At 41.8% G+C, this 11125-nt stretch overlaps 1 protein-coding gene across 1 annotated transcript; it reads right to left on the bottom strand.

The window, feature by feature from the left end:
- Positions 1 to 52: 52 nt before the first annotated feature.
- On the bottom strand, positions 53 to 10908 carry VTI1B (vesicle transport through interaction with t-SNAREs 1B). The gene is made up of 6 exons (XM_080396478.1): positions 10642 to 10908; positions 6310 to 6368; positions 4865 to 5056; positions 3352 to 3525; positions 1424 to 1485; positions 53 to 367 (listed from the first exon to the last, which is right to left on the bottom strand). The coding sequence occupies exons 1-6, from the start codon at positions 10754 to 10756 to the stop codon at positions 271 to 273; spliced, it is 699 nt and encodes a 232-aa protein (XP_080252604.1). The 5' UTR covers positions 10757 to 10908; the 3' UTR covers positions 53 to 270.
- Between the last annotated feature and the right edge of the window lie 217 nt (positions 10909 to 11125).

Genomic DNA, 11125 nt, shown 5'->3' with positions numbered 1-11125 from the left:
CTACTTTATTACATACCAAGATTTATTTGTTCAGTTAAATATATACAAATCAAGACGATAAAATATTTATTACCTCCTTATTAATCTTACCAGTAGTTCAAGTCTGTCTCTGCATTTTCCTTTTACTTCCATTCTCTGTCTTTCTAGTGTCAGTACAGTTTCAGCTGAACATGCTGTCTCAGGAGACAGCTCAATCATCAGACAGTCAGAGGGAACAAACAGCTCATCTGGTTCCTCAATGGTGAAAAAGTTCATCTGAGTCACAAAGATTCATCTGCTGCGGAAGAACTTGTAGTAGACCACACCTCCCAGGATGGCTAGTTCCAGGATGATGATAATTGACAGCAACAATTTATTAGTGGTTACTCTAGAGTTTAAAAAAAAAAACAAAAACAAAAAAAAAATCCAAGATAGCTTCTTTTCCCCTTGGTTATGAAAGCAGATTCTAGATAATTTGGTCACCATTTTACCTTCCCTAAGTGTACTCCCTGTTTCAGCTATACCACACAAGGGCTACTGGAATAGCTCTTAACAAGCAGGAAAAGACAAAATCAGTAGTTTCCTACTCAGGTTTTCCTGGAAATTCTGCTTAAATCTTCTACTTCAACAGTAGCATTTCTGTTCCTCTTCCCCCACCCCACATAAGGCAGATCATTCTGCTCTATACATGCCTACTCATTCAATTAAGCAATGGGAAAGCACCAGCTGAACTCCTGTACTAAAATCCACACTGTGGTGCTTTTACTTGGAACTACGTAGCTGAAGTAAAACTGTAAAATCTCAAAATAATAATGTACTTCTAATGAAAATTACATGGCTACACCTATTGCTAAAGGAAATTACGATAAAGGAAAGAGTGTTAGGCTAGAAGGACCTACTGGAAATACACTCCATGAACAGGTTTATAAGGATAAGTAAACCATATAGTTAAGAAACCAAATACACATTTACTTTAGTCACCAAAACACAGTGTATGGTCAGGCTCAGGGCTTCTCATATGACAGTCTAGCTACTCTAGGACATTAATACGGGATAAATAGAGATCTGTCTGTGTCATCGGACATCTAAATCACTTAATGCTGCAGTGATGTATGGCACAGCTTTTTCCAACCTGAGTAACATGCTGTCTAAAGTTACCACCAGCAATCTGCTGTAACTTGCTTATGTCCTTCCACAATTTATCATACAGGATGGTTAAAGACTGCATGTTACCCTAAATAAGCAGTACATGTTCAGCAGAGTTCAACTACCTGCACTCCATTAAATACATAACCAGAGAGGAGAAAACACAAATTGGCTTTTGCCCATAGGCATGTTTACACATTCCCTAACAGTTTCAGCTGACACTCTATTTTTTTACCTGAAACCAGCAGGCAACAATGCTACCTGCCAAGTGCTGTTCTACATCAGTCATGCCACTCACCTCCTGGACATAGAACGTAGAATCTTGCGACTCTTGCTCAAATTTTCACTTGTATTCACCAACTAAGAAGCAACAAAAGTTATTTGTCAGTTGAACAAGTATGCAGCAATTCTGTAAGATGTACCTGGAAGTAGCTGGTGTTGAAATGTTGTAATTAATAAAGGGACTGAGGCTATATTTTCTCAAAATTCAGAGACATCATTGTTCTCTACACACAGTACCAGCTGGAAGCATTGTCTCCTTTCTAAGAAGGAAATAAGACTTCAATGTACACTTTCCCTTAGATAAAAAGATATGCAATTTAGGACCACTTTCTGCCCCTTTATTTAATCTACCAATACCAGAAACTTGGTATTAGTTCTTTTCATTAAATTTCATTTCATTATACTTGTTGTTGACACCAGAGGAAAATGATACCTTCGTGTTCTCCCCAGCGTATGTCTGGAACTGTTTGAAATGCTGTTCAATTTCTAGCCAAGAAAGAACCACATTGCACTGACAGGTCTAACCGACCCAGTGGATGTGAGCTCTGAACTGTTAACAGATGCTCCATTTCAGCTTCATAATGCTCAGAAATGAACTGTCAGGTACTTCTTGGTCAGCTATTACACAGCACATAATTGAGGGTATGGACAACTAAAAAAAGCTGTTGTCTCACAGAGTGAGGATTCATGACATATGGCCACTGGAGGTCTCCAGGTAAGATTTCATTACTCCAGTTCCAAACATTCAAGGTCAGTGAAAGGTAACCCAGGTCACTTAACATCACAGATGCCTGCCTGCACAGTTCCTCTGTAGTTCAAGCTATTGCCCTCAGCTGCAAAACTGGCCCTGTAATACATTACTTTGCACTGAGATGGACTGGACAAAGCTGGGAAGAAAACTACTAAGTCCATTCAAAGCATACTAGATTTCCAATCTTTTCTATGAAAGATGAAGCAAGAAAAAAGTCTGTTTCTACTGGGAATGCGTGGTTAATACTGTTCAGTGATACAATGCCTAAAAGGCTCACAATAAAAGTCACAGCTTCATGAACCATCTGTTGATAGACTGACACGCTTGAACGACTGTAATACTTTCTACTAGAAAAAGAACAGACAAATACTACGCCTACAAATCTTAAGATAACATTTCCTTTCCTGCTCTCCAACCCAAATCTGGGCACAGGGCAAATAAAATTCTGACTGAAATAAATAAACTACTTAAATGAAAAAGCTATGGGCTTTGTTGCAATGAGTAGAGGTAACTACCAAGAAAAGGGGTATGCTTTTTGTTTTGGCTGAACGTGCTTACTTGCCAAATTCAGCATCCCCCTGCAAGTCACTAACCTAAAACCTTTACACTCAGGATCCCTTGTACACACAGAAAATCCTATCAGTTTGTTACTTTAAAACTTGAATTCTCCGTTTTGCCTGTGTAAAACGAATTAATACTTTTTAAAGCTTCTGCAGTAGAAGCAGAGCTTCTTGACCCAAGGATGAGAAACAGGCATCTTGTCTGACACTTTCTCCCTCCCTACAAATACTGGAAGGTTAGTAATTAAGCGATTAAGCTTCTACTAAATTTCCTTTCTTGAGAAAAACTTGCTAACTGCCTCCCAAATCTGAACCTGTACTGGTAATCTAGTGGTGGGCAACTTCTTAGCATTTGTTTAAATCTCTAATTTTTTCAGTAACGCTATTCTTTTTTAGCAGGTTCATAGGTCTAGTACCCAATCTTGCACAGACACAGCAGCAGACATTTGGCCGTCATGCTTTGGGCCCTTCTACATTAGGAGCACAGCACAGAAACACGGCAGCCTGGATGTGGTCTGTGGAAACATCGATTGCTGCGTCTAGGGAGGTCTCTGAGAGTAGTTACTGGCATACAGTTCCCACTAAGCTAATACCAGGTTGTTTCAATACAATGCCCACAGTTTCTCTGCTTACTCTGCTCTTGGTGCGTTCCAATTGCTCCCGCTGCTCCCCAAGTTCTTCAATTATATCCGTGCCAATCTGATCTGTTTCAGCAGCAATTCGGTGCGACCGCTCAATGCTCTGGCTGGCTCGGTTCAGGCTGTCTGTTCCCTGGAGAAGTAGCACCCTCTGTGACTGCAGATTAGTCTGAAAAATAATGTATGCTTAACTATTAAGCACAAAGACAGGGGTATTAGGCTTCCGACATATTAAAAAGTTAGGACATGACTCCACAGACCATCCATTTGTATTAGCTGTACATGCTTCTTATGTTAATTGATATAGCTTAGTTAATTTTGAAAGAGTTCTTGTTCACATTGTAAGGTTACAGCCAAATCTGGTTAAACCTTAAAAAAGAACACACAGCTAAGAGTTAAAACAGTTACAAAAAGCTGTCTTTGTAACAATTTACTTTTCCTTCAAAGACTATTTACATGAAAATAGTATTTTTGCTTTCCAGATGCTAACTTTTCCTTCCATTCCGAGCTAAATTCAGTCTTATTTGTGACTTCACAACTGGTTGTCAGGAAAATCATTGAGAGTTTCAGTCAAAAGGATTAGGAACAAACAGCACTATTGGACTGCTAAGTAACAAAGATCCTCTTTTCATGTCAGTAGATTCGGCTAGAGGATAAGTAGATTCGGCTAGAGGATAAAAATGTTTGCTGATCTTGGGGTCAAAAGTAGCTCAAAATAAAGTATTTTCTTAGGCTTCAGAAAGTCTAATCTACTACCCTGCTCTCAGGTTTTAGAGGAACCAATCAAAAGGAATCAAATGCAAAAATTTACAAAGCTACTGCAGAACAAGACACTAAGGAAAGAGCCTCTCTCAAACCTGCCTTATCTAAGGCAGACAAACCAAAAGGCCACCTCCGTGAACTTCCTGTACAGACGACAGCATTTTGAAGATAAGCAGATTCAGTCTCATTAGCTCAGCTGTATCTAAGATTATCTGGTAAACAAAGACACTGGTGTATTTCTTGCACTGCAGCAGCACACCCATAGTGAACAAGTGCTAGAAGATGACTTACGTTTTCTTGGAATTATTTACACTGAGATTGCTTAAGAGAATTCCACCAAGGTACCTATACAGAGCATGACTCTCACTCTTTGCTAGTTTTGGATCCTAAAACTAGATCAGTTGGCCTTTCTTCTCAGTCAGTAGCATCACTTTTGTTTTCACTACTGCAGGAGCATGATTAAACAAAGCATTTCAGTACAGAATGTTGTGTAAGTTACTAACCGCATGGCATTCAAGGAGTTCCATTTTGATTATACTCATATCTTTGTTTTAGAACAGAAAAGCTTTTCTTTTGAGTTCCAAGTGTTCCTTCTCCTCCCTGAGATATTCATGTTACGTGCAGAGAGATACACAGGGAGTTACACAAGCACAGAGGCTAAGTGGATTAAAGTAGAAACACTGTAAACAGTAAATCTGGAATATTAATCACAGCAACGTTAAACAAAATTTATATCTAATTCTCACACTCTGTTCATTTTCTGTGGAGAAGATTCCATATTTTATATCGCCTTGACTTCCAGGGCCCAATCCCAAATCTGTGCTTCTCATCTCTCTCTGGAATATGGAGAGGTCTCTCCTGTACGCTCGGATTTTGCTCATCATTTGGTTGCGGAAAGTCAGGGGAGCATACTTCAGTTCTTCCTCCATTTCCCGCAGCTTTAATGAATGAAAGAAAATGTATTTATTTTTTAAAGTACCAAATCTATTCTCATCAGCAGCTATATTCAAAACTCACCGCCAGATGAAGGGATTTGTAAGTTTTCATGCGATTGGGCAAGGGGGATTAACCCCAAAACCTATACACCTCATCTAGTATCATGTATACCATTCTGCAAATGCTGTTCAACCTCCATGGATTTTCAGATACACAACGCCTCAAAAAAAAGATTAGAAACAAAAATTAACTGCTAGGATTAAATGCTTGATTTATCCTGAAACGTCACTCTATAACTTCAGAATCTGCAGTTCTCAGTTTCACATAGTTTAAGCATTTATAGGATAGGTATCAGCTTCTCATCATATCTATGCAATAGAGATCTATTGCATAGGTAGGCATGCCACTAAATTCACACTCTGAATTATCCTGGCATGACAACTGGAGTTAGGATTTGTAAACACTGAGATTCTGGATGCATGAATTTTCACATCAGCTTTTAGCGACAGTTGTTACAAATTTACAATGCTTAAAGCTGTCTGCCAATATGAGCTCTCTGCCAATATGAGCTCTACATCTCATATATCACCTACACAGGTATCTGTCAATAAACCCCAGTAAGTCAGAAGAATACAGCTTTGACTCAAACATCCTAACAAATGTCACATTAATATGAAAAGACAGCTCAATCCATAACGTCTTGCTTAAAAAGATATTAGAAAGTCACACAGGGTTTTTTTGTGCTGTTCCACATCACCTGCTGTCCAGGAAGCCGATACAATAGAGGTTTCAAATATTCAAGGTTCCTAATATTTAACCGTCAGACTACTATAGAAAGATCAGATGGGTCAAAGAGCAACATGAAAAAAGACGCAGAGGGTCAGGGCAAAGCAGCAGCAGATTGTCTACAAGCCCTCTCTACAATCTCTAGCAACTTTAATTGCACCTCTGTCATTCTCCTTTGTTCAACAGTGGGAAGGCAATGGCCAAAGTGAGCACTCAAGAAAAAAAACCAAACAAACCCAACCCAACCACCTCCCACATGTAAGAGTATTTGTGTATATCTGTATGTGTGTGTACATATATACACCCACAAAAGCCTAGACAAACACAGACACAACTATCAGATCAATTAAAAATAAAGTATTAAAAAAATATATCTGCTTGCCAGAACAGGATCCATAAAGAAAGGTAATAGCCTTTTTAAGCAAATTTCAACCAGTCAGAAAGGCCAGAAGCCTAGACTTATGTTTACCGTTTCATTTGCTTCACGCTGTTTCTCATCATATTCTCGAATTAGTTTTTTCTTCTCCTCTGTGAAAGAAAAAGCAGCATGTCAATGTCAAACTACACAGAGAACAATAGAACTTCAACTCAATCCATTACAGACAAGGAAGCTGCCACAGATGGCTGATTACACAAATGCCACATCAAAATCTACCACAAACAGGAACAGCCTGTTCTTATGACAACTTTTCAAAAGGGGGTACAGGGAGACAGCAGAAACCACCCTTCCAAATGCTGGCCACTACCTCTGAGAGACAAAAGAACTCATTTTTCAAACCTGAAATATTTTTCTGACCTATTATCCTCCAGTCTCCACTGACAAAATTACGTGTTGATAAACACATAACATGAAAGAGGACATGCTGGTAAACGGCTCATAATTTTATTTTTTTTTTGCATCCATTTGGCAAGATCACTGAAGGCTGAAACTATACTATCGATTTGAACAGAAAATCAGGTCAATCTACATCTTCCAAGTGAGCCCTGAAGTTCCTGGCAGACAGGGCGCTCTGCATTCTTGTGGTCCTAAAGTAACTAGGTAAACAGGGTAAGTATTCTATAGAGTACTCTAGATTAGGTGCCATCACATCATCACCTCAGGTTCACGGATTAATGCCCAAATGCTTTCCTCTTCTGGAATGACATCAGTTGTTTGAATCAGCCAATAAAGCTATGTATTTTAGTTGTTTGTGACAGTCATTTGCTAAGATACCTGCATCTAGGGCTTTGGAGGCCAAAGAATGGGTTTCACTGTTACTCTATTTTTAAACAAAACCTTAAGACATGTATTTTGCATATGTTAAGAAATGATCATACATCTCTAATACCCACAATCAGTGGAAGTATAATTCTGAAACTCCCCGTACCTCAATGGAGCCAAAATACATGTTTTATAAGCTTTTGCAAAAGCTCTGAAGATGACCACAAGAGGAGTCTCGTAGTGTGAATTAAACAAACTTCTGTCAGAGGCCTGATAAATATGCACTAGCCTAATTCACCTCTCTCAGGAGAGAATAATGCAGTCTTAAATTTTTAGCTAGTAAAAAATGCAGTCAGTCATCTTGGTAAAACTTCTCTAATGTGATTAAACTTAAAGACAACATTATGAAAGCATCATTGCAAAATGACAAAAAAAAGTCTAAAAAAATCAGACTTCATAATACTTTTTTGTAAATATGGTCCTCTGCAAAAGAAGCAGTTCTATTCCACTGAGTTCTCAACAGAGACTAGGAAAAAAAATGGAAGTGATCAAAATACATATATATATATAGTGCCTCTCATGTACACAACATGCCTAAGCTGTAGGATCTCCTTTTCAGTTAAAACTCATATTAAGCCCCCAAAATTGAACTGTTGAGAACTTAAGACAGAATCGAAAACCATCATCTAACAAGAAGCTATGCTCTCAAGCAGTACACAGAATTATTACAGACTAAGCTATATTATGACTGTTAATGCATTACACACTAGCGGGTATCAGGATATCAGCTGGTATCACATGTCAGTTTATTCAGGAGGAAATGCTGATTTACGGGGTTCCTAAACACACTCTCCTCAACTTCTTCCACGATTTACCACCACACACATTTATGCTGATGCAATTATTTGCATAGCTGTGTTACAAGCGGACATGTTACAAGCGGAACTGCAGCAAAACAGCCTTCAAAAGTCAGTATTTTCTTTCATACAGGTCATTTCACTAATCTGATTTAAGTAACACCCTCTTAAAATAGCTGCTGTCTCAAACTGATCAAAACTTGGCTGACAAAGCAGCATTTTACCTTCTTTATGTCCCCCGAGTGGAGTAAGACATTGCACTGATGAACGAGCAGTTAAAGAAATACTAGTTTCCAAAAGTCAAGCAGCAATGGCTTGAGACTTTCTTGCCTATAGGTAATGTGGCTTGAAAGCATTATACTGGATCGGGCCTAACAGAAATCCCAGAATATATTGAGCAGTTTAATTCATATCACTCCAGATTAAAGTGTGACTTATGCGACAATATTTTTAGTACAGTAATAGTAAAACATAAAAAGCCACAGTAACATTATCCACATGCTCATCAACATTAAACTGATTTATTTCCAGTAAGAAATAGATTCAGTTGAAAAGTACAGCTAACTGAATTAATTTAGAGGAAAGTATCTATATCTGAAACTGATCCAGGCTGTTTAAAATGCCTTCTTACAAATTTGGAATGAAAAATCTTGGTTTTAGAGGTATGAATTTGTTATCTTGTTTATACAGAGTAAAACAGCATTTCTAAATCTCTGTCCCTCAAAGATGTCCCAAGGACTACAGATTCTGTTGTTGGGAGTTTGGGAGTATGCCAATCATCTAAAAAAAAGTATGCGAGGTATCTTTTATTGCCTCCTGAAATTTTCAGGATCAGATAACTCGAAAAATAAAGATACAACTCCCTTCCCCACAAGTACAAGAATCAAACAAAGCACATTAGGAGAGTGGAACACCGCTACCAGATAAACCAATTCCTGACTTGACTTAAACTCTCTTAGAAATGCTTTCCAAAAATATTACCAGGATTTTTGCAGCAACAAATTTAAAGAACAGGAGAGTTACATAAAATTTTGTAGCATGTCTGAAAAATCAGTTTGCAATTACTTATAATCGATTGAAAAAAACCCCAACAAACGAAAACCTACAAGCATTGCAAAAATCACTGCCTGTAAATATGCCATTTAAGCCCATTGCTCAGAATTCATTGTCAAGAATTCATTGCTCAAGACCATCCGAGTTCCATGGAGACCTGACAAAGCTTTACCAAGAAACCAACCACTCTCCCTTCTACAAGGAAATAAGGATTTCCTACAAGAAAGGGTGTTTCTTCTTTTATGCTTTTTATTCTTGTTGACCTCTAGTGAAATTAACTCAGCTTTGAAAGTTGCCATATGCAGGTCTGAACATCTTTCTTGAACCAAACTTTCTGGAAACACTGATGACAAGGACTGCAACCCTGAATTTTACTCATTATTAAATAGAAAGCCAGGTAAGAAACAGAACATTCAGCTTTTCGTAGTCTGTGTTATCTAGTACAGGCTGGTATATTCTGCACAAACCATTTGTATGATTTTACACCTAGACACAGAAATTTGATAAATTCCGGGATAATTACCAGACCGCAGCAGAACGCGGCTGACAGCCCCAACTCCTTCTGGTACAAAACCCAAGCTGAGGTTGGGTTCAACAATGTATCATGTTTCACATATGAAAGAAGCATTTAATCTAAGAGATTCTGTGACATTGGTGAAACTGTCCTTGTCAGATCACTTCCCTTTCCAGTTCTCAGAATACTGCCAAGTATTAAGAACTGAATTAGAAGCACATTGCCAAGTCCTACAGAGAACTGTTCTGTCAGTGTTTTACCCACCGGTACAGTATAAAGAATACTCACAAAATTAGGTTTTGCTTCTACTATAACTTTGTATTAACTTGATAGTTTTTTTGCTAGTCTAGGAGTAGGTAGTGTGCAAACCAGACTTTTAAAACAGTCATTTAAAATGCATATCTTCTCTAGTAAGTCTACAAACGCTTGTGGACAGTTGTGATAATGAGAAGTGCTTTTATTTCTGCTGATGAGATTTTAACCAAGAGTCAACAACGTCAAAACAAGCCAAAGCACTGCGATTTAGACAGTTCGCATAGAAGCAGCATAAAATAGCATCCAAATAACAACTCCTCCTCAGAGGTGAGACTGAAGCGGAAAGCCCAGCACCGCAGCGCTTGGCTACGGAGCTGAAGTTTGCCAGACAAGAGTTGCTGCTCCGGAGGACGTAAAGTGACACACCAGCCTCGCTGCCTGCAGATCTGGGGGCCAGGCCTAACGCTCAAGAGCAAAGCTGCCAGAATATAGCGGCACCTGGAAAAGTACACGCAGCGACGCCAGACCGAGCAAAGCCGCCCGCCCCCTCCGAGAAGGCGCTACCGACAGGGATGCACTGAACGCCTGCCAGCGCCTCGGCCGACCCCCTCCCCAGGCACAGACTCTCCTAAAGGGCTTCTGCCCTGCCGGCTGTAAAATCAGGTTTATCTACGGCGGCACAAACGCCCAAACGGCGCTGCAGCGGCGCCAGGGCAAGCGCCGGCTACGCGAGGCCGCCGGCAGGGAAGCCCCGAGCGGCGGCCCAGCTGCCCCGGCGGGGCGGAGGGCCAGCGGGCTCGGCCCCACCGACAAGCAGAGGCGGCTCAGCCCCCGCGCCCGGCGGAGCCCCGCGCCCCGTCCCGCCACCGCTGCGCCCTTCCCCGAGCAACCAGGGGCGGCCGCCGCCCGCCCCCGCCTCACCGGCCGCGCTGCCCCGCAGCCGCTCGGGGACGCTCCGCAGCTCTCCGTGCAGTCCCCGGAAGATTTCGTGCAGCCGCTCCAGGTGCTCTGAGGAGCCGGCGCCGCGGCCCGCCATGGCAGGGAGCCGCGGCCCGCCGCGCTCGGCGACAGCCACCGCCTCCCCCGGCCCCCTCGGCTACGCGCCGCGCCGCGCCGCCGCTCCCCCGCCAGGCACTTCCGCCATCGGCGGCGGCCCGCGGCTCCCCCCGCGCCGCCGGGCGCCCGGCACGCCGCACCCCCGTCCCAAGCCCCCCCGCGGCGGCGGCAACGCGGGCAGCCCAGCGGGCCTAGCTCCCCCGGTAGCGCGCCGCCGCTCGCGTTGCGGCAGGGCTGGCGGTGACCGGCGGCAAGGCGCGTCAGGCGCTGCCCGGGCTGCCGCGTAGGGGGGCCTCCTCGCGGCGCGCACTGCCTGCTGGGAGCTGTAGTCTCCTGCCCCGCGCACGAC

Source organism: Falco punctatus (assembly GCF_963210335.1).
Source record: "Falco punctatus genome assembly, chromosome: 7".
Taxonomy (NCBI): Eukaryota; Metazoa; Chordata; class Aves; order Falconiformes; family Falconidae; genus Falco; species Falco punctatus.
Note: the sequence above shows the minus strand (reverse complement) of the source record. Positions and strands in the feature narration are given on the sequence as shown.

Bases quoted from the DNA above. Each gene is read 5' to 3' on its own strand.
- VTI1B (XM_080396478.1), bottom strand. From the start codon at position 10,756: ATGGCGGGCCGCGGCGCCGGCTCCTCAGAGCACCTGGAGCGGCTGCAC. The intron at 3,526-4,864 runs GTGAGAATTAGA...ATTATTTTTCAG, and splicing joins CCACAGAAAATGAACAGAGT to ACTAATCTGCAGTCACAGAG. The intron at 368-1,423 runs GTGAGTGGCATG...TTTAAACTCTAG, and splicing joins CTACGTTCTATGTCCAGGAG to AGTAACCACTAATAAATTGT.